General features: G+C 44.4%; 1 protein-coding gene across 1 annotated transcript in view; it reads right to left on the bottom strand.

Moving 5' to 3' along the window:
- FAM20C (FAM20C, golgi associated secretory pathway kinase) overlaps positions 338 to 24273 on the bottom strand; it is a 56292-nt gene continuing 32356 nt past the window's right edge. Inside the window, exons 5-11 of the mRNA XM_021411743.1 lie at positions 13669 to 13761; positions 11789 to 11904; positions 4498 to 4678; positions 3785 to 3894; positions 2612 to 2693; positions 2061 to 2120; positions 338 to 1477 (exon numbers count right to left, since the gene is read on the bottom strand). Of these exons, the coding sequence (XP_021267418.1) occupies positions 1225 to 1477; positions 2061 to 2120; positions 2612 to 2693; positions 3785 to 3894; positions 4498 to 4678; positions 11789 to 11904; positions 13669 to 13761 (895 nt within the window). The 3' untranslated portion in view covers positions 338 to 1224. The remainder of the gene's footprint in view (positions 1478 to 2060; positions 2121 to 2611; positions 2694 to 3784; positions 3895 to 4497; positions 4679 to 11788; positions 11905 to 13668; positions 13762 to 24273) is intronic.

The raw sequence follows: 24273 nt of genomic DNA, 5'->3' as shown, positions 1-24273 counted from the left end.
GCTCCCCAAGCCAGAGGAAGCAATGCACCTAAACCCTGCAGGTGTCAAGCCATAGTCTTCTAGAGGTGCTGCTGCAGCTATAACTGCAAGAGGAAGGGATGCTGAAATGATACTCAAAACAACAGTTTCCTATGAAAGATTAACTGGTTTTTACCACTGTGGTCCTTAAGAGAGTTGTAACGTACATTAGCTGCCAATTCCCTGCTTTAGCCCGACCTGCTGTTCCTACGAAAGGGGATGGCAATTTAAACCACTACTTCTGGATGATTTGGCTGAGGTAAAGCTGTGTTCTGAACGAGGTTTGCAGTGACGAATGAATTCATCCACACGTGATGGCTACACATTTTGCCATATCTTTATTGCACTTTTACCACGTTGCAAACAATTCCACAAAAATGCTGCAAAAGTAAGCCTAGAGCTGCCGAAAACAGCTTTTTACCCATATATGTATATATTTACACAAAACTATCAAAAGCAAAGTTGAAAAGTAGCAGCTCAGCTATGATAGTCTAGAAAGATAAGAGCTGCCACCTCCTTAAGGATAAATAGTACAACTTGTCATTTTACATCACTTTGTAAAACCAACATTCAAGTATTCCTGTCAATGCACAATTAGTGAAATTCCCTTCTGGTAATCACTGTATTTATTATTATTAATAATATTATTTTTTTGCCTTTAAAAGTTTGTAATGCCTTAACCCTTTAAATGCTGAGTAGCTGGAAAAAAAGAAAGTGTTCAATTTAAATAAGATACAGTGGATTAGAGCACTTAAAGGGTTAACACAAAATCCTAAGTGGACTGTCACCACAAATAAAGTGAGTCACAAAACTATGCTGTCCCTCTGTTAAATTTGGTAGGTAGGTCTGGGGTTTCATAGATATACCATATATAAATACAAAATATTAAGTAAAGGCCTCCTTGCTATACAAAAAGGACAGGAGGTGTTTTGCTATCCGACTGCTGTCTGTCGACGATTTGAATATCTTCTCAACCTTTTCTTAATCTCTTCTCAGGAACTAATGAAAAGCATCACGTTAGACTTATTTTTCTTAATGAGCTAATCCTTTGCAGAGTCTACACTTTACCTACTCTGGGAACAATTATATCTCATTTCTGAATTCACTGAATTCACGAAGTGGCATACCAGTCTTTTGCAAGACTTTTTTTTTTTCCTTTTTGAATCTTCTTTACTCGGCTGATAAAAACGTAGTCTTGCGATTTCACTACCTCTCGGTCGCAACAGTGTTAACATCAGCGTTAAAGTCATTTTCAACCACATTGTCATAACCATCCTTTTCTATACAGTCACTAACAGCCTTGAGGACAATCCGCAGCCGCCTGTCCATCGCCTCCAAGTGAGGCTGGTAGAGAATGGGAGCTATTTTATCTTTTAGCAAAGATTCCTTCATCAGGAGACTGAGTTTGTATTCCTCCTTGGCTAACAACTGTAATCGCAGATAGGTAGACTTCCTTATTCTAAGAGAAAAAGGAAAAAAAGAAATGTATCAGTGTTTTCATCACTATTGATCTCGACAAGGGTAAAAGGCTTGTAGTCATAGAGGTAATAGCAAAAAAATGTTATGTGATCTGAAATGCTAAGAACCAAGCAGTGTCATATTCCAAACGTGTGCTTCCATTTCCACCTGGCTGGTGATCTTTGGGAGCCTGCAGAGAAGGAGCTGTCATGCAAAACTGAAACTCTAGATATCACACATCCCCAAAACTCATGGCCACAGGCACTGAGGAACACACCTTGGAGAAACACTCAAGCTGAGGGAAGAGTTCACATCTGAGTGCAGTTTTGCCTTAATAAAGCCAGGTTTTAGTAGGGCCTCTCATGATAGCTCAGAGCCGCGCTCCTGCTGGCAGATCTTGATTCAATAAAGCACTTCAGCATGTCAGTGCCAATGCTCAGGGACAGCTTGGGTCAGGCTCACCAGGCAGGATCACAGCACCCCTTGTCTCCATAGTTTGCAGTGGAAGATGCACTTGAACAATTCAGTCCCACTAGCTGAAAAAGCTATACAAAATGGAAGACAACTACGGAGATGAAACATACCTGCAGCACTGGTTTAAAGGCACCAATATGGAAAGTTCATCGTGGGAGTATTTTCCAAACCTATTTAAAGGTAAGAAGGAGAATGTGACAAATGCTGCTTTAAAAGACTCACTTGCACACCTCTTTTTTTTCATTTCAGGAAATGCAAGTACAAAATTCATAGTTGTATATATTCTGCTTAACTGGACTGGTGCTGAGGAAATCTGGGCTCCAAGTTTGGCCACTTATTCTGAATAACTGACATAGTTCTGGTGGGTTTCAGTCTTTCTTTTCTGAAATGGGGATGCAAATATTTATTTTGTACTCTTCTCTGCTAAGCTGTTCTCCTTATAAACTCTGAGGTATGGACAAGGCAAACCTGTTTCTGAGCAGCAGATAGCATGCAAGAATTTGGTTCCCCTTTGGGGCTTCTAATACTGCCTCATTATACCAGTAATTGCTAATAATTCATAAATTACAGGATGCAGAAATTGTCTCATAATGGCTACTATGAAGTAAATAGTTTGTCCAAAGTAGTTTCATTGTTCCAAAAGATTATTAAAGGTACTTACCCTCTTCCATTATCTAAGTGGATAATAAATGTTTCGTTTCCAAACTTTTCAAAGGTTTCATAGTGATGTCGATCCATGTTACCTATGGAGAAAAAGAGCATTCTCATTAAGGCTTAGCTTTGTGGGAGGAAAATGGACTCTTGAAATAGGGATGTTAATCCATATATGAATTCACTAATGCATTTGATCCACAACCAAACACCCTGTTTTTTCTTGGTTAATAACTTTTTTCCAAATTTCTGGCTGCCTGGAAAGCCAAAAAAGTGTTATGGCTCTAACACATGGAGCACGATGCTCCTGGTACTGCTTTGGGCATCCATGGCAGACAGACATGTGATCTCCATTTTAAGGTCAATGTGTAGACTATTAGTGCCAGGTTGGAGTTTTATCTTCATGGTGGGGATCCTGAGTCACTTCTAGATGCCACATATGGCTCCTGAGCTGTGATCTGGCCTCTCCTGCTGCAGTCTCTTGCAGAGGTCTCAGCAGCAGAAATGGCAGAGGCTATGTCCTTGCTGGCATGTCTTCAAGGTCCAAGTGTGTCTGTTGGCACCTTGCAGATATATTGGTGCAGCAGGGCAGATTACACATACAAATGTCTCAGTGTTAACCTCTGAGTAGGCCCGGAATAGGTCACTGTTAAATGCTTGTTTATCATTAATTTATTGTGAGCAGGTTACCTAACCAGAAAAAAAGCCTTCCCGATATACGCCATACACGCCACCGTTGTCTTTGTGACAAATCAATACTTCTCCACCTCCCAGTCCCAACCTCCAAGTCTACAGAGCAAGGAGCAGGGAATACTACTGCAGGATGAAAGCAATGTGCCAAAACTGAACAGTCTTTGCAGGGGTATGCAGGAGCTGTCCATAACAGTGCTAAGGCGCTCACTACAGCAAATTGTGAAGCCCTTGGCAGCTGTGAAGGAGACTAGCATGACCTGCATTTATCACTGTGCACTTCTGAACATCTTTGTTCCTTTAATCTGCACTGATGGGAATACATAACCATGTAAATGTGCATTTTCTCATAATCATCTAGAATGGCATATACTCTAAATGCAGCTTCAACCATGCCTTAGCAAATTGCTGAGCTTTGCAGAGCGGTGTAGAAAGAAGTGGTTCTTATTCTAATTAAATGTTGCATTTAATTTTTGAAAGAGATGAAACATACCCATTAGGAAATCAAAAACTGTCATATCCATTATATCCAGAATTCTGGTCCCACTGTCATACGGGGGTGTTTGTTTAACCTCTTCACAATAATCTGGATCAACTTCCCATCTGGAAAAGCCAATATTTCAATATTTTATGTGACATGCAAAGCTTACTGAGTATTAAAAAAATAAATTGTTATTTTGCAAGGATTTAGTTGTATTGTGTTCAATCGAGGGCAGGATCATGAGGAGGCAGCAGATTCCTCAGGCTGCTTTCAGTAGTGCAAGCAACCAACAAAGGTTGTGACTGATGAAAAAGGAAGAAAATCTCAAGACTGAAAACAATGTGGCTAACAGGTTCGGGATTTAGGAGACCAGCAGCACCATCAGTTATATGGTAAAAACATTTGGGACTTGTTTAAGGCTGCTGATAGCAGTGAATCTTTCTTTTCCTGATGGGACATAATACAGGTTCCATCGCATCCTGTCAAAAGCCACTGCATGTATCTATCCCACAAGGGAACTATGACACTGAAGGTCGTTTCAGGTTCAGGACTCTAGTCCAGAGCTCCTTGCAATTGCAAGTTTTCTGTCCCCTTCCAGGAGCTGGAGCTACTGATGAAATGCAAACATTCTCCTACATTGCAGCACATTAGGTGAGGTAGAGGAAGCACTGCTTCATCTTCCTCTTGGCATTTGCTGCAGGTGAACTTTGCTCAGTACTACTCACTCTGCTTTCTTGCGCTTGTGGTAGGAACGCCTCCAAGGGTTTCTCCAGGTTTTCCTTTTAGCTAAGGACAAATCAGGAAGGAAAGCAGCTAGAGACCCTTCGATCTGATCTGGTTTTCCACACAGGGCATGCTCGGTTGAGCAGTAGTAGGAGCATTCGCCATAGAAGCAGATGTTGTTGGCTGACAAGTAAAGGAAAACAGTTTTAAAACCTAGTCTTAAATTAGTTTTCAAGAATTCATAAAAACACTGCTGTATGTGAAAAAGCGTAAGCAGAAGTAAAGCTCTGACCCAGAACCCGCTGCTACCATGCATAGTTCTCTTCAACTGAAACCACTAGAAAGACTGATTTATTTCAGTGGCTGGGATCATGCCCTATGCTGAGCTGTGACTGTTTCCATGTTATTTATATTCCAAAACCACAAAATACATGTGTTTTTTTTTCTTCCTTCCAGCCCCAGACTGATATGTCCTCTTGCATACGTTTGCTGCCCTATGCTAACTGGAGTGGCTGGAGCCCCAAGTCCTGCAGCTGAGCATTGACACGACCAAAATTAAGCCACCTTCCAAAATCCTGGCTTGTGTTTTTAGGAACAGACAACATTTTGTCCATTTACTTGCTGGGATAAGAACTGGCAGTTTTACTAAGGAGAACTATGTAGCATGCAGACTCATGTGGGGGTGCGTGGGGAAGGTGAAAATAGCACAGATGTAAATCTTCCAGCACACATCCCAAACAGAAATGTTCTCCTCCACATGTCACATTACCCCAGCAACCACAGAGAAAGGACCTGCAGCACATTTTGGAGTGCATGTTACCTTAAAACTTCCCCAAAGCTGCCACCACGCATTCTGTAACAAGAGGAACCATCCACCTCTTTACGAGTACCCCTTCCCTTCCCACTGGACCATGATCAAGAAGAGAATCATGATGCTGAGCTTGTTGGTGTGCAACAACTCATCCTAAAATTGTTTTGTGCACATAAAATGTCATTAGAGGGAGACTGTGCCCTTTCCTTATGGCAGCACACAAATGCAGAAGTCGCTTTGCTTCCTAATTCCCTCTAAATTCAAATATTTCTTCAGAACTACTCTCCCTCCAGGAGGAGTAAATGGGTGTAAATGAGGCAGGAAGGGCTAGTGCATCGATGTAGGTTGGTTTCTGCCTCCTGCATGTGGCTTGGAAAGGCAGGCTGGCAGGCTGCCACTGCAGCACATCCATCAGTGGGATGGATTTCTGTCCCTCCCAGCCCACAGGCATGTGTAAACCCAGACTAAGGCTGGCAAAGCACACAGGATTTGGGGCACCGCTGGTATGACGCAAAGGAGATAAGGAGCGAAGAGGGCAAGGAGCAATGTAGGCCCCACGGCATAGGGATAAGAGAAGGAATGGAGAAATGACATGGGGCTGCAGCTGGGGGAGGAGTGGGAGAAGGTGGAGCAGCGATACAGTCTTGTGATGGCTTTGATTGCATTAATTAGCTGTATTACATTGGACTGACTGCTAGCCCTGGAATTACATCAAATAATCAGACTAATAGGCTGATGATTTACTACTTGACAGTTTCAATCAGGGTTTCATTTCCAGCCTCTATTGATGGTCATTGATTTGTCCATTGAAGTGCGGCTACTTCATGCTAGACACGTTTTTCAAATCTCTGGTTCTAAGGGCCACCCAGGTGTCCGTCCTCAGGTACAACTCCTGCCCAAATGGTATGCTTACATTCACAAGTTAAAGCTCGATTCACTCCAGAAATATTTACCCTATGAGCAAAAACCTCACTGACAATGACTGAAAGAGAAGTACTTGGGAGAAGAGAAAATTAAGATCAGAAACACCAGAAGGCAGACAGGGAGAGCGCAGTGCTGGCCGCTGGGCCTGCAGGCTGAGGCAGAGCTGCAGGCCGGCCCTGCGTCCATCAGACCAGGCCTGCTTCTCCTCCCCATGCCAAACAAAGCTGAACCCCTCAGCTGCTTGTACACCAGCTGCCCCAGCCCCAGAACTATCTCAGTGGTCCTCACTTGTTCTGTTAGCCTAAAATCAAGTGCAAAGTCAACATCTGAAGAAACCCAATGTGACGCAAGCTGCGGGCTCGCGGCCCTGCGGCCTGTGATCACTCAAGGGTTCCATTTCCTCAAGGGCTCTTGCAGCGCGGCCTTGATGTATTTATCCCTGTGCTAATGCAGGTGCCTCAGCTGCCTTTGATCACCCTGGCAAAACCAGGAGGGCTTCATGCCTCCATGCAAACCTCTCAGGATGAAAGGGCAGAGTTATGGAGCACCTGCGGGCAGCACAGTGTGCTGCAGCGAGTCTGCGGATGGGAGGAGCGGGTGGGTCATTAGGGAGGCTGGGATATCCTCAGCCAGTAAAGAACAGGGGAAAACATCTGTGGTTTATACCTTGCAAAGAAGTTATTGCAGACAAAGTGTTTCAAGGGGCTCCGGGCTGCCACAAGGGATGGTGTACAAGAAATCACATGCAGATGCTGCGCCTGCTGCGGGCTAGCACAGAAGAATCAGGAGGTACAAAGAGATGCCTGATTTCCCAGTGCCTGCTGACACGGTGGGAAGGCAGGGCTCTCCCCAGCTGCAGCCAGAGCCAGTGTCTGCATGGAATTGAAGCTGTGGTGGGCTCGTGTTCGGTTCGGCTGTGTCAGCATCACCTGCTGCTCTGTGCAGGGAAGGAACCTGCTCCTATTTATCTTGATCACCAGAGACAATTTATCTCCCTGGGGCCGGGTGACCTGACTTCCCAGCTGGCAGCAGGAGGCCGGCGCTTGGTTATCTGCTGCTGCACGGGCTCTGTAGTGAGCAAAAGGCACACTGAGATGCCCCTCCTGCGCTATCGCAGCCTCTGCTGCACGCTATGCAAATCTGACCTTTCAAAAAAAGGAATTATAATAAACACAGCATTTTGCACAGTGGGGAAGATATATACTGTGTTTAATAGTTTGTTTCGGAATTTAACTTGGGGAACAATGAAACCCTGCTTGGCATTGTCAGCGAAAGCAACTGGGACTAACCATCTGACAGTAATCACACATCGGAATCCAGATAAATCTCAGGAAAGCTCGGGGGCTATCTCCACCATTGCACTGCTGCTGCGGGGTGACACAGCTGGCACATGGGCTGCTCTGCTCCTGCCGTGCCCCTCCAGCTATTGACTTTCCCACAGAGCCCCATTGCTGCAACAGGAGCGCAGCCGCGGCAGGATGCAGCCCGTCATTAGGGCAGCAAGCGTGCAGTAAAGGCCTAATGTCTTTTCTGACAGCTGGTGTTCTCTCAGACATACAGCACTCACTCTCTGTCACTTCTATCTGATTTCTAGGCATAGTGAAGGTGACAGGGTGCTGGATCTCTAGTGATTATTAAAGAAATTAACTTATTTGATGGACACAGAAGAGACACGCTGAAATGTCTATCCTGGTTCTTATATACAGCAAGCGAGATGAAGCAGCCTGAATTATCTGGGGAAATACATTCATTTTTAAGGCTTCTTAAAAATGAGAAAATAAAGAGGTACCAAAGATAGAAAAACGCTGCTCTCATTTAGGGCTTCAAGGTGCAGCAGCAAGCTTCTTGGAAGCCTAAGTAGGTGACCCACATTCTGCAGGGCATGCTGAGTGGGAAATTCCAGCCAGAGACACACACACCCAGGGCTTCGGCAGGAGTCCCACATGGAGCAGGGCTTGGCCTTCGGAAGGCAATGGGAGCCCTGAAGTGCAGCTGCAGCAGGAGCAGCCGCCAGGGCTGTGTGCTCGTGTGGGCTGGGCAGGAATGGCAGCAGCAGCACCACCAACGCAGAAAGGGATGTTTAAATACACGGAAATGTTCAAATACTTTGAATTTGCAACATGTAAACCCCTTCTTCATTAAAAACAAACAAATAAAAAACCTGTTTCCTCAAAGCATGACAGAGGCAAGAGAATATCGAATGGTGTTGCAAATGTCTGACTTCCATTATCCGAGGATGGATGGACACAATTCATAATGAAATTCAACAAAAATCACCATGCTTGGTGATCAAAACTCAAACTAATTACAACAATTAAGAAGCAGAGAGTGTCTGTGTACTCATCTGCACATTTTCTGTGCATCACCCTGATAGCTGAACCATAATTCTTCTTGGGAAGAAAAGGAACAAGTGGAAATACCTTAAAGCAAATTGCTTGGCAGAGCAATTCTTTTATTGAGATTTGCATGACTCTTAATAGAGGACATTTAGCAAGCCTATGCAATTCAAGTACTGGAAAGAGCCCTGAATATTTACTGATGCAATGCATGAAAAGATCTTTCATTTACCTGCTCAAAATAATAGCTAATTCAGAATTGCTATTGTTTGCTGAGAGGAAAAAAAACAGAATCCCTTGGAATTCGTTAATATGAACAAAAACATAGTGCTTACTAGCTGTGCAACATTGATTTCTTTAAGCTGCTGCCTCAATTACTTCCAAAACGAAGGCTGACATCATTAATATGTCTCTTTTTTCCTAGCAAATTACCATTCATTTGTAAGAGTAGCAGGGCTACTGCAGTCTGCCCTACTGCAAAGGATGTAAAATTAATTTAAATAATTACTGACCTAATTCCATTTCTCATGTTCAGTCCAAACTGCCTGGAAGAGCACTTTTCTGCAATCTGCTTTCTCTCCGAATGCAGCCTAATGCATTGCCTGACCCCAGCCCTGCCTGCTCGAAGGGAAGGACGGACAGACACCACGTGCTGTGCAGCAGCACCTGCCCAAGCTGCCTGCCAAGAACAGGCCTCCATTTCCATTTCTGATGGAACAAGCGTGGAAATTCAGGAAGGTCCCTTCTAACATACCCCCATGCTGGTCTAGGGAAAAACACTGTGTATCGGTGAGCAGTCACGATGCTCATAATGAACCCCTGAGGGTTAGGTTTTCATTGCAAATGATGGCCTCCCAGCCCAAGGGGAAGAGTTCTGTATATAATGAATGTATTACATTCAGTGCTTGTTGCGTGGATAGGGACACGCTACTGGCAGAAGCAACACATCCCCATGAGCAGCCATTGTCAGCAGACACTGCTGGGGAGGTGGGGGATGCAGAGACACCAGGCAGTCCCAGAGGGGCCTCGATGGCCGTATGGCCGTGTGCAGACTGATTCTCGCAAGCACCCATGTAGCACTACAGAACTAATTGCTTAATTTAGGACTTTTATCACTTTCTCATTAGGCATTAATTAATGTCTGCCTTTTAAGGTCAGTATGAAATACAAGACGGAGGCTGGGCGTATGTTAATGAGAATCCTACTAATTAAATAGGAGCTTCGGAAGGAAGAGCTCTGACAAGTAACCAACATGATTTGCACAAAGTATATTGATTTAGAAAATGTAAAATTGAAAAGAAAAAATGATTGCTTCCGTGTTTTATTCTCCAGGAAAGCCTGATTCATAGTTCATCAAATATTTTAATTGAATTTATCGAAAGCCTCCAAATAAATTTGGATAAAGGATTATGCTTGGATCATCCTTTGGCTGTCTGGAATTTTGTAGTGACAAGATCCTTGTCTTCATCCAGCAGCAGCCTTCACTCTGCATTGCTGGGCTGTGGCTGCTGCAGCTGCTCCACAGACCAGCACGGTTTGGGAATTCTCAGTAAGCACTCAAGTTCACCCCTAAGCCTTGATATATAACCTGGGAAGACTAAAAAGCAAGCAAGCCTACTAATCCTCCTTGTCTTACTAGTTAAAATGTCAGCAAAAAGTCTTATACTCCAAATAAGCCGAAGTATCTTGTGTGCATAAACAACCGCAAGATTTTTTGGCCATCTTTCACAGGTAATTATTTGCCTGAAAACAAATCAAGCAAAAAAATAAACATATATATATATATATAGACAAAGAGCGAGAGCTAGAAGGAAGGGACTGAGACAAGTGGCTGGCTGGCGTATGCAGAACGCCTGCACACCACGTCTGTGAACACCGTCAGTCATACGGGCACAACTGGGGCACGCATAACATGGGGAAGCTGAAACGTCTCATAATTGTGTAATGCATTGCACAAGTGAAGTTACTGGAATAGATAACAGGCTGCTCAACCGTCTCCCGCAGAGCCAAGTATAAATATTAAGCTAAAAATAACAGCCACAATAATGACTGTATTGGTGCTCACAACGGTGCGATAAATACTTCAAGAGAGACCGCTCTGCAGTGACAAGGCCTCGCTTTCCAGCTAGCAGCAGTAACACACTGCTGCCATGGGACAATCTGTGCTGAAGGCTTTGGGTGTTGCTGTCAGGCATCTGGGCTAAGCAGCTGCTGGCCAGGCGCACCGAGCGAAGGAGAGACCCCTGGAGATTCCTACTCCAGATTTCCCATTACACAAGTCACAGCCCAAGTTCAGGAACACACATTTGCACGCAGCTGAAGTAATATGAGCTAAGCTCTGCGGACACAGCTACAGGTTTTACATCAAACATTTCCCTGTATATTCTTTCTCTACATACGTACTTAAGCATATATTTTTGTGCCTTAATTCAGAGCTTTAACCTCAACATTTCAGCACCCCAGAGGATCCCTTTGACTGTCTCTACCTATTTTTGTATATTCTGGGAACAGCATGGGCTTTTACCCTGTGTTTGTACAGCTCCCACCCTGTGGAGCTCTGTCCTTGGCTAGGGCCACCAGATATTGTGAAACAGTGAAGAATATTACAAACAGAGGGTGGTAATGGCTCCCAGGGCCAGTCCTCAAAGCAGGTTCAAGGACTGGGACCAATTCAGATCAGCTCTACTCTAGACTCTGCGCAGCAGTGAATGTGAGCTGGAAGCAGGATACATGTCACATCTGCTTGATTTTGTTTCAGACTCCTCTTGTAATAAAAAATGAGGTACGTGACTCTGAGAAAAGGAGGGTTTGGTCCTCCAGTAAAAAACAAGAAATAAATGCATACGACCACCAAAAGTGACAGCTCACATAGCACTAGAAAAAAAGGTCTAAATAACTAATGGGCTGAGTAATAAGGTTTTGGGTAAACTGAGAGTAACAGAAGAAATTGCTTTAGAAATTGCTCTGCCTAAAACATTTGTTGAATACACTGCTTTTGTGAAAATAAAAGCTTGTCTCTGTGGATAATTTGTCAAGGGGAAAGGCACTCAATTCAAAACAATGAAGTCTTCTTTGTACGCTATGTCTCCACGTTTATATTTATTCAAAGGTCTAGAAGACAGTCCTACTAGAAATATCTGAGCAATTAAGCAATCTACACACCGTTCCCTTAAGTACGTGTTCAGCAGGATAGAAAGAACACAGTGCTGTTTCCAGGACTACCTGGTGAGATGAAAAATGTTCTCCACAGCTTCTTGTCGCGAGTAACATCTCGTATCTCCCTGGTCATGTTAACCAGTCTACCTGCAACTGGTGGGACGCGACGGAAGTCCAGGATCCTAGGAGAAAAGGAGAAGAGGCAGGTTACGTAAAGGATTAAAACACAATGATAGTGATAGGTTTCAGGAAGGCTCGTCACACTCTGAAGGCACATTTATCTGGGGCCTTTAAGGGGTGAAAAGCCCATCAACTTCAAACTGGATCACCCTTCTGATAATATACTACAAAATATGTCATGGATATTATCAGCTCTGACTTGCCTACGTAGTATGGAGCAGACACAGAACAGTGCACAGACACGTTGTCCCATGAAAAAAAAAACAGTGACATAAAATTCCAGAAAGAAGAGACAGGAGGGACTTGGTTTTCACCTGGTGCCAATTCAGGATTGTCACAGCATGCGTTTTGATCACAAATGTTTAAGTGACTTGAGGAATGGGATTTCAGCCTCATTCTTCCATGAACACCAACTAATAAATCTAAAAAGTAGTCTTTTTTTTTTTTTTCCAGACAGTATTTTCTATTTCCTTTTTTATTTTTTTTTTCATTTATTTCCTTCTGCTCCTCCCTGTTTCAGTAGCCCCATACCAATACAAACACCCTCCCTGAAACTAAACATTTTCCAGAGGCAAAGGCTGGAGAAAGAGCCTTTCTCAACCACAAATTCCCCAGCTTTAGTAGATCATTAAAAACTCCCTATGAAGCACTGCCATTAGACACAGTAAAAGAGCAAAGTCTCCATACAAAGCCTCCCCATAGGTGGGCATTTTATGTCCACTCTACTGATAAGATTTTCTACACTGGTAGCAATGGCTTTTTCTGCTTAGCATGGGGATGTTTAGCATAACTCCCTGCAGGAACTCCATTAATGTTTTTTCCTACAGCACCATCTGCTTAAAATGGCAATATAAAATATAAAACAGAGGGGATCGACACCAAGGTCAACATTAAAATACAGAAGACTCTTTAAGGATGTGACCAAGATGGCTCTTAATGGCCAATCTACTCTGTGCCACCCACAGACATGTTCCCTCATCCTGACCATCAAACCAGAAGGCATTAATACTACACGCACCCCTAAACAATTTGTGGCCCAAAGCTTCAAACTTTTGCAAGATCTTTCTTGGCTCTTTAAACTTGGAAAGCTTCACTTCTAACTCAGCCTGTGAAATGCTGTGGTTTGTAGCCCTTTTGGTAGGAACCCTGTGAATAATTAATTCTTGCTCCTAATGTGGGATGGCCAAGACTGTCCCCAGACAATTTCCAACACAGCCCGTGCTATTTCTGCTTGGAGGACATTTTTAACTAACAGGAGCGTGAGATGACCATCAGTGTCCTCTCTGTCCTAAATACCCTTCTGATACGGGACTGCTTTTGGCAGTGACACCAGGACTTTTCTATGGCAGTTACTCTTCTCTGAAAAGGAGATTCCCCATGCCTCACTTGGATTCACCCGTCCTGGAGCTGACTGGGGTGAGCCAGATTCCCACTGTGCTTATGCTTCCTATTCCCCAGGAGATGGCTCCTCCCCACAAGCACTTTGAGATCACAAGGAAAATTAATTTCTCAGCCTCCTTTTGAGAGCATTTCTCTTTCTTTTTGAGAATTACTAATTGCTTGGTTTCTCATTCCTGGAGCAAGTCACACTTCCTGATTATTAATCTACCATTTCACCATCTTCCGTTTCTTTTATTCATGGCTTTTGCCCACTTTTGTTCCATTTTTCCCCTTTTTAAAAGAAATTCAGTTACAGAGCCGGGCAAGTGCATAAACTGACTGCAATATTTCCACTTTTTCTTTTAATGCAAATCCTTTTTACTTGCCTGTCCAAATGAAATGCTGCTATTTCTGCGTTATGTCTTTCATAGTCTGAGAAATAAAAAAAATCAGGTGGGGTTTCTTGTTCTCTGGTTTGTCTGCAAAGAAAAACAAGGAAAGCGATTTAATGAAGGGTTAGCATTTGTTAGGAGCAGTACTCAGCCACCAGCGTGTTGTTCAGGGGCTCAGTATTGTTTACTTCATGGAAGGCCGTTAAATACTTCGTGTGTGCATTATTTGCCATGTAGCCTTCATTTCAAGTTCTGTTTCAAATTACTGTAACAAAAAATAGGATTCCAAGACTCATGCATGCAGGCTGCTGCCACAAAGCTCCCCCACTCAAGGCTCTCGCTCTATTTAACAAGATCTATTTTATCACTCTCAAACATTTCATTAGTGATAGCGGTGAAGACAATGTCATTTCATTAAATTATCATTAACTGTAATTATGAAATTTCCAAAAGTAATAACATTTTTCTTTCATCTTTGGGAGCCGTGCAGCTCCTATCTAAAATACGACTCTCCCTTTGTATTTCTTAGAGCCAAAAGTGACATGTTTTTCTCATTTCAGAAGAAATGGGATCCTTGCAGTTTGACGGCCACGACACATGTCATGTTTCAAAGAACATTAACAAGACCGTGTTCCAGAGAAGATGCAGAATTTGTTGTTTCTTCAGCATAAGAAACAATAAAAAATGTCATTCAGATGGAAAGAGAAAGGCTAAAGACTGAGCACCGAACTCCAAGGCAAACAGAAAGCTCTGTGTGACAGGAGCAAATCTGTCTCATTTTAGGCAATTTCCAGTCCTGATGGCATTTGGATGGAGTGCAACGCAGGCAGTTGACCAATACGATGTCTGGGCCCCACCAAAATCTGCACCATATCCTATTTGAAGTCTTAAACATGAAATATGGACTGCAAAGCTGTTCTGTAGAACATCTGCAAGGGAGGACAGCTCCCTAGAAGAGGAAAGCATAATTTTTCTGAGCTCTTTCTCATTCCCCGCTGTCACAGGCGGCCAGCTGACAGCTCGTGCGTCACCTGTGCTACACACAGCGATGAGAACACATGCTCACTTCCAAAAGGACCACGGTTTCCCTGCCCATGGCAGAGGGCTGGAACCAGATGACCTTTAAGCCTTCCAACCCAAGCCACAATATGATTCTATGATTCCATGATAAATGCTGAGCAATTGCCAGCACAGTGAGAACATCAAGGTATTTGACGGGTCCAGTATAATGGGGCAGGAGGTCAGAAAATAAAAAATAATGTTGTCTTCACCATACATGCAAAGGGAAAGGACAGCACCTACGAGGAGGAAAACAGGAGAGTCCAAAACCTGTGGCAAGTCACACAGTGTGCTGTGTAAGGAAGGTGAAAGCAGGAGAGCAGCAACCTTGCTGGGTATATTCCCCTCAAAGATGAAGAAATGAGCCTTGAACACAAATGCAAAGAAAAAAGATATTTCTGTTGGGCAGAAGATTATAAGTCTGTATACAACATTCCCTCCCTTCCAGATTTTAAAACAGTCGATTGCTTCAACAAATCAAGGAAAAAAAGACTCATCCCCAGCCTTTGCAAACTTTACACATATCAGCACAGCTGATAAGTGGCAGAAAATATTACTAATTAGCTAATCAATGCCATCTGCCTTTTATCTCCAAAAGGCTTTAAACAAATCATGGCCGTTCCTTTACAAGAAAATCTCGCTCTGGAAAATGAGACTTAAAGAAAGGGTCGATGTGAATCTTGCAAGCACAGCTCTCCCCACAGTCCTGCGACAGCTCCCGACGCGCCGGGCAGTCGGCACATCACCGCCGGGATGCTCTGGTCTCTCTAATTTCATTCTTCTCTTTGCTCCCTGCCACCCCTGGCAATGGTTGGGGATATTATTCGTTCTCAAGTAAGTACAGCTCTCCTGCAGGCTTCCACTTGTTTGTACACATTTCTCCCCTGTCATAATGTATTATTGGATGGTGGCATGGGCGCACCCTCCTAGAAAATCGTGAACTTGACCGTTCCTAAAACTTTCAAAAATGGATACCAAATTGGCAGTGCAATCTACACAATAGAAATATTGTATTTTTTAAGCCTGACTATCGATCGTGAAACAAACTTGTACATTTCTTCAGTGCGCCAGGTGTTTCATCATCGATAGACGAACGCTCTCCAGCCACAGTCACCACCCACTTTGCTGTTTCTCAGCAATGCTGGCTACCTCTGAATGCAGACTGGAAGGAGTATTTATCAGAAAAAGCTCTGCAAAACTAAGATGCAGTTGGTTCAAAAGCGAAACTCTCTGAAATAACCTTGAAAAATCCCTTCTCACAGCAGAATCCAATATTCCACTTAAGAGAAGTGGAATCTTGCTCTTTGGATCTGACCTAAGCTGACAACAGTTTTATTCAAACAAATCATCATTACTTTGACGTCTGCAGCAGCACCTAAAGAGATTTGTTGGGACACCCCTCAGCCAGGGCGAGCTGCTGTACCACCAGCATGTGTGATGACCATCGCCTTCGGTACAACACTGCATTTAAAAGGCCTAATGTAGCACTGAGTTGATGGAATCAATGGACTGTTAGGAGAATGGCTTCTGCAGTGCTAAGAGGATACCTACATAATAATCTTGACTGCTTAGTTTAAATAAGTTTCATTATATTTGAAAACTTGGTAGTTTTAGTGCGTGCAGTCTAATCAATTCATAGCCCAGTTTGCTGCTAATTCTTCTAATAATCTTCTCACACACACACACACAATTTTTGTACGTGCACACCTGATGGGTGTGTAGTGAGCAGTGGGAAATTTGCTGATTCTATGAACCAAACCCTGCTCTCAGTAACACGGGTGGGCAGTCAGCAAGGCCAGCAGTTACTCCAGCATAACGGCCTCAGTCTCTACTGGAAAGGCTGGGACAGGAGTGTGCACTCTGAGCCAGAATCAATTAAAATATCTTATAAAACAACACTGGAGCTGATCCATCCCATGTTTTAAATCACAGCTGCATTTTAAGGAAAAAAAAACTAAAAACAACCCCAAGTCAGAAACCCCTCTCTGTTATTTTACCACCCGGTGGTTACTGAAGGTTACCGTCTAATAAAAGGACAGGTGCAATGGAATATTTGAGCACACAGACCAATGCGCCGAACGCTTGCAAAGCGCTCACACCTGACGGACAGCAAATTGCAGGTGCTGGTCAGAGCTCCTCAGCACCAGCAACAAAACCCCACAGCACACAGCACTCAATCCCACATGGGTTGCTGTCGGTGGGAGCGCGTTTCTGGCTGCGGCTCTTATTTTGCAAACAGTCGGAATGTGGTGATCCTCTCTTTGGAGGAGGATTTGGCAGATATTTCTAACGGCAGGCTGGGAAGCTCTGGAGGAGAGACAGATGGAGGTCTGTTGGTGCTGCGCACAGTTAAAAATTACACGGTGGCACCAGACCAATTACTGCATGAGGAAAAGACAAATCAGCACCGGTAACACTTATAGGGCAGAAATAAGGGGAATAAGAACTAAGGGGAAAGCAAAGCCCATGAAAATTTCCCAACTCGGAGAAAACACAGGAAGTAAAGAAGGATTTTCAACAGAATAAGAACATATCTGCACGACAAGATGCGACTGTCTGATCTTGTGGCTGGAAGAGCAAGTCATGCCTGAAAACAGGAACAGTGGAGATACCCTGCTAAATGAACCCAGCCATGAGTAACGGCGGTGAGCAGCTCTCTCCAACCATGGCTGGACCCGAGGTGGTGCTCAGGAGTTTTTGGATAAGCCAACATAGTGATTTGTGTGCAGGTGTAACTGCAGAGCCTCAAGTTTTTTATTGTATGTTTCTGCAAACAATTTTTGGCCAATTTTTGCCCAAACTTGGTATTATTCATTTCTTGATTTTTTTTTATTTTTTTTTCATGAAGCTCATCAGCATGCTGCAGCATTTCAGGAAGCACTGTTAGGACTCCTTGAACATGGAAATTTCTGTTTAGCTTCCAGGATCCCCTGCATGCACCTGCCTAAATTACCTGGATTAATCCCCACCAGGGCCACGCATTGCTTGAAAGAAACCAGCCTCAATGCCAGACTTCCTCTGCACCAGAGGGGTCCTGTTATCAGTGCAGCAGCCAAAAAGCCAGAAAATAGGGCAAACAGCCCAACCTGACTCAAGTGCTATTCCGACAGACACACTGCCTTCCTGTGCCGCAGACCAAGGATATTTCAGGACACCTTGGTCTCAAAGGCGCGCAGCTCAGCTAATCAAAGGACATGCTGATGACTTGAAAACAGCTCCTCCTCACGAGGCTGCGCTCCTGCTCCCACACATAATCAGGAGAATCAGGGAAAGGGATTAGGGATGATTACGGATCGCGCGTCTGCGGCAGAGAGCGGTCAGCTTGGGTTGGTTTGGGAGATAGAGACCCTGACCCTGCTGGGGAAATCTGGCAGCTGCAAAATCAGCCAGAATGTAACTGGGGAAGGAGGCATGCTGAGTGCGTTGGCAGCGGCACAGCTAACATTGGTAAGAGAGTAATGTGGTCACGGGAAAAGAGAACTGGAGATTAGCCAGGCCGGCCCACAGCTACAGGTCGCTATTCTTCTCCCATGGAAAGCAGCTTTCCTCTATTCCTGCCCTCTGTTCCTGTTAAGGTGCCTAAATACCTTCACTGGAGCCAAACTGAGGGCTTGACAGTTAATATGCAGTGTTATCTAAATGATAAAATATGGTTAGCACAGGAGCAAGAGGGCTGCTCAGCAGCCTGCTGTTGGTTCAGTGACTCCACGAAGACCGGGGGACTTCTTGCGTTCAGAAGCACCACGGTGGGGCTTTGGGATTGCTTTTGCTCCAGCAATCAATTAATTGATGTAACCACAGATGCTCCAACAAGTCCAGAAAGCCCTTCTCCCAGCGTGGGCAGGCAGGAAAATCCGCAGCCTAGGAACTTCTCTGTCCTATGGAAGACGCAGACTGAGAGTCCGGTGCCTGCTTGCAGGATTCTCTCCCCTCCTGCAACCTTTGTGTCAAATTGGATTGTGCAGCACTGGGATCCACAGCGCCCTGAGATAATCTAAAGCGTATTATTCTAACTGAAGGAGGCAGCCCGTGGAAAAAAAGAAAAGAGAGAAACAAAACAATGTCTCTGAGGCTACTGCAGTGCTTAGAAGCGCACTTAGGTTTTGCATGCGGAGTCCTATCACCAGGGAGAGCTTTCTATGCATTTGGCACCCGTTAGAACAGGTGGAAAAAATGCCACTTAATTTTAGAATACATTTCAGTAGCTTAATAAGTCCTTAGGAAGATAAATGGCACTGCTAATGCAGTTTCATCTACAGTAGCAAAGCTATCTGGTGCCTGTTTCCGACTCCTTATGGAGTCTTGGCAGCTGATGGCTTTGGCTTTATCAAAGTGCTCTGCTGCAAAGAGCACTCCCAGGAACGATATGAGCTGTTTACAAGAGCAGAATATGGTCCAGAAAATGAGCGGCCAATCCAGGAATGCAAAGACACGCGCTTTAAGTGGTACAGAAAAGATGTTTGGCCCGTGTCGCTGCTCTCATCCAAACGACAATATGGGCCTCTGCAGAATATTCAGGCTTCTCCCATTTAGCTAGCACTTCTGCAGCTAGAAAAACGAGAGTATTTACTGTGGCAGAAAGACAGAAATTCGCACGGGGATGTGCTAGGAATAGGAATAATTAGCAAAACGCCAAAAGGATAAATACCGAGATGATGCTACGGCATGCCAGCCCCGGAGTGCTCTTCTGCAGAGAAGACGAGGAGAGCCTGACAGCAGCACATGCTCAAGGACCAGTCAGCGCCACAGAAATCGCAAACTTCTAAGACAATGCATAACAATAAGCTTCAAAAAGAGCATCTGTATGTATGAGTATCTCGTTACCTGGCACAGGAGGGTACTGGGGGAAAGAGAGGGAGAAAATCCTCTGGGAAATGGTATATTGAAGAGGTTTGTTCCCATTTCTGATTGCAGAGTCAAAGGAAAAAGGCTCAGGAGGTCACCTACCCCAGCCCCTGGCCCCGAGGTGAGACCAGCCTGACCCAAACCATCCTTGACAGACGTCGCTGTAACACAGTCTTCAAAACATCCTTTCCCTGTCCCATGGCTACAGCCCTCTCCTCCCTGTCTCCATGTGCTGGCCTCACTTCTGCACATTTCCCCTCTATCTTCTCCTCCTCGCCCCATCACCAAGGCAAAGCCATTGCGTAGGATCTGCTGCAGCGTAGCTGAGTGCCTTCCTGAGGAACAAATACATGCAAGAGATTTAAGTGACTGGCTCCCATTCCTGAAAAGAGCACTCAAAAGCCGAGACCCACGAACTAGGCCTTAATGCCTTTGTATCCCTCTGGTCAGAGACCCCTTCTTTACCAAGAACCATTCATCTGTTTTTAATTCACTAAAATTCTCTCCAACCCATAGCCTTGAAATATTGACTTTAGCCTTTCCTCCCAAAACCAGCGCTGTTTCTAGAAGACAAGGAAGCAACCTCTGATTCCTCGACACAGATCAGGGAGTTTGGGAAAAAGGTTTTGCAAAACTGCTCCCTGGCTCAAAGCATCATCAGCAAAAGGCTCCTGCCAGCCCGTGCACGAGAATACATCACTCGTGAGATACATGGAGAAAAGCAGATTTCCACCTGAGCAAAACACAAGCTGCCCCTCCTGACTGCACAAGCAGATAGGATATGAGGGGAGGAATAACCAGAGTAACTAGTAGGATCCGAGAATATGAAAGATCTGTTTTATTCTCCAATAAATATAAAAATAATAATAAAACCAGACATTTTCCTCCACCTTGGGGCTTTCTGTTCCTTCTAGAGATCTGGATTTGGTACTGATGTCTGAAAACGCACCGTCTCTATACTATTGCCTTTACTGACATTGTGCTGACAGTAGAGTCAAGGCACAATCTCACCAATCATCATTTCATTGTCTACCAGCTCTGAAGAATAACTGTGTTTTTTGCTCATTCTTCTGCGCTTTTGGATACGTTCAACGTGCAGAGAATCTTTGATCAGTACAAAAAACACACCGAGTTTGATCAACCGGGAAAACTTCTTTCAGCAATTCAGAATATTACTTCCAGTCCTGCCTAGTAAGTAGCTGCCTGTCATGGAAAGAGCAAATGGAGAAATATTACTGGAGAAAGCACATTTGTCAGGACGCCATCCCCACCTGCACTGTTGGGTGCAGCAGGCAGCAGTCCCTTTCCCCTTCCTCATCTACAGAGAGGGGATGTGGGCCAGATATCTGATTCACAGCTCTTTATTATTATTATTATTAATTATTATGTAGTTAGAAGATGGCTGGAAAGAAAGCCAAGCGAAATGTTGTTACAAAGCTGGTAACATGAGAGCAGAACTCCAGCACTACCGAACTCCAGATAAATGCACATAAGTGCATGCACATAGGTGCACTTCATGTACAGTCCAACACCTTCATCAGCGTCTTTACCTCTGCTGCGGTACGGAATCCAATGCAATCAGTCACGATCATTCTTTGCAACACTTGCTTACATTTTCCCCTTGTGCCCCCTCATAAGGCAGGCACAGTGCAAGCATGCAAGTTGAAAAGACTGAAAATGAGATGAGTTTTTCTAGCTCATCTCATTTTATGGGATAGCGTGTGATCTCGGTTATTATCGAAACGAAGCATCACCGAACACTGGGGTAAATAAAGATCTTCCCCCATGCTTTTCATGACTGCTTCTGGAAGCTGTGTGCAAAGCTGCTTCTGCTGTACATACCAATATGCATGGCTGCTTCAGGGACTGAAACGTGTGTTTCCAAAATTAGAAGCTTGGATCTTCGCACACCTTGATTTAAAGAAGCCTACTGTTCGTGCAGGTATAGAATCCATTCCGCTCCACTGATTGTGCAGGAGGTGACACAGAAGCAGAAACTGCAGGTGTGCAAATGCAGGGGACTCTCTGCAAGTTCCCCTTCCTCTACCTTTTCTGAGGATGCTGATGGGGAGAGGAGATGTGGCACAGGGCACAAACAGATGTCACTGTCCCAGTGGCTAAGTGGTGGGGCGCGCTGCCTAGGACGTTTTTTCACCCATCCAGAAAATGCAAGGCTCGTACAGAAAAACAAATGAGTCATGGTGTGCAGAGAACAGAAAGTTCTGGGAAGCTCCTGTCACTTATTCACTTTGCAGATAAAAAATAAAATAAAATACTTCATGCAGAAACGAGGTTTGATTCATCCCTGAGATAGAAACTTGCCTCAATGTACGGGAGTTGAAAGGTGAAGAGGGACTTAGCAGCACCAGAGACCAGCTCCCAGCACCAACATGAACATGGTCAGTGCTGCTGCCACAGCAGGGAGGAAAAGACTCACAGCGATTAAATAAGCAGCAGAGATAATTAATGAAGTGCTACAGTGATAGTTTGTGCTGTTCTTTAAGGTTCCTTCATTAGAAGCTGTACCACTTGTACCGCTGTTGCTGTTTTCTGCCCAGCCTTTCCGTCCTGGATTCGCTCGTGCTCCTGGATGAGCGGTGTGAGCATTTCTGCCACGCCAAGCCCATGAAATCTGTCATCTTTCCCCTTGATTTATCCCTCTGAGGCTCAGCCTTACACTGCCTGCTGGCCAGAAACTGCAGACGTGAAAAATGATCCAGCTGCAAAAACTATTTCTGAAAAAGCAGTCAGTGCAAGCAGAGCTCGGAGTGAGCCCAGGTACTGTCAGTCAACCCCTCTTCAGGAGAAAGGCTACAGAATGCTTTCTGCGGAGGTTTTCCAGTACCTAACATTTTTAGAGCACGGGAGGAAAAACGAGTGTGAAATTAGAAGTCTGAAGCATTTCTTCTGCCCTGAGAATGATTTTAAATATGTCTGCCGTCATTAAAGGTAGGGATTTAAAGGAACAATAACATTAAGCATATCAGAAGCGTCACAGAGCACAAATTTCTTGGATTTTTTTTTCATTTTTTTTTCTGCACATGATGCAAATGCCATTGAAACCCCAGGGTTCACAGGAAGTTGGAAAATTAATTACTCTGAACCCGACGCATTGATATATAGCTTTGTTTTTTGTTGTTGTTCATTAGTTTTACTCATTTCTAGTAAGCTTGTCTTCAAAATATCTCAGGAAGCAAGAAAACAGCAGCCCCATTTTTTCAGCAAAAGCTGCAAAACATGGAGCTATTAAGGATGCAGCTCTGCCCTAAGCAAAGCACTCTAGCCTCATTAAGCACATGCTTAACTTTGGGCACGCATATAGTCAGTGAACTATGCGTGTCCTTGACAGTCAAGCATAGACTTAATACTTCCTTGGAGCTCTTTTGTGCTCAGCACTTGGCAAGAACAAGGCAGTGATGAGCAGGATCCCAGGAGCAGCTCTCCCCCTTTGCTTCCAGATTCAGGGCTGCTTTCTCTTTTTCCTTCCACCCGTGACAATAACCGCTTTGGGAAAATCATGTAATTGCACCAAAAGTTCAAATCAGCTTTGGCCATGGGCCTTAGTGGCACCCAGAGGTCACCTCTCAGGTTGACACCTGGCTGACTTCCAGGGCCCAAATAACAGCACCATCCAAAGCACTGCTAGACTGACCCGACATTTTCCTTCCAGGACAAGGAGAAGTTGGGTGAACCAAATATTGGTGGCATGGGAAGCCATGGGAAGACTGTAATTCAGCTGGAATCTCTTCTCTCTCTCCCTCTCAATTGAAATGTTTGCAGTTCTTAAGGTGGTACAACGGGATAAAACCTAATGTGATGACACCTCTTCATGAGCCATACAACGAGGCCATCATTTTACAGTGGCTTGTAGGAATAAACAAAAGCATACTCAGGGCTGCAGCCATGAAATTTCAGTTTGATGTCACAGGTGACCTGTACATCTGCATTTATAGAGAGAAGTTCCATTTCTTCATGGACCCCAAAGAGCCACAACTTACGGCACTCCGTCCTCACTTCCCATCTCCCCATGCAGACGCCAAGTACTTTTGGCTTTTATTCACCACTTATCAGTTGAGAGCTACGGGATATTCCTTTACACTGAATCAGGTACCTAAGATTTTGCAGATAAATCGTTACTGTCAAAAATCATCAGGAGGACAGAATCTACAAGTGTGGACTGACAGATAAAAAAAAGAAAGTAAAATTCCCATTTCGGGAGCGAGCACTGCACTGCCCAGCTGCTGCCAGCTGTGGCTCTCCAGGTCTGGAGAGGTCTGGAGTTTGTTCTCCAAACACAGAGCAGGGTCAGAGCAGCACAGAGCACCTGAGGACGCTGTGCCACATCGGGGTGCTGGGTTATTCCGTCAGAGAACTGCAAGTTTTGCTTTTCCATCGTGTTTCAATCCCAAATTCCAAGAATAATTGTGCCACGGAGGATAGGAGGCACGTGGTTACTGTGAGCTAATCGCTCCCCAGGGCTGAGTGTTTCTAATTCCTTGGAGGTGTGATTTCCCAATAAAGCACACGCACCCCTGAACTCGTTACTGCTGCTATTAACATTCCTTAATGCGTGGCAAAGGGTGATGTGCCTCTCTGAGCTGGAAAGAAGATGTAATTGACTGTTTCAGACTACTTTCTGGTTACAAAAGAAATGGGAATTGCTTCGATATGGTGAGGCATTTCGTTGCTCCACTA

The sequence above is a fragment of the Numida meleagris genome, chromosome 13 (genome assembly GCF_002078875.1).
Source record: "Numida meleagris isolate 19003 breed g44 Domestic line chromosome 13, NumMel1.0, whole genome shotgun sequence".
Lineage (NCBI taxonomy): Eukaryota > Metazoa > Chordata > Aves > Galliformes > Numididae > Numida > Numida meleagris.
The sequence above is the reverse complement of the archived record's forward strand: the minus strand, read 5'-3'. Positions and strand labels throughout refer to the sequence as shown.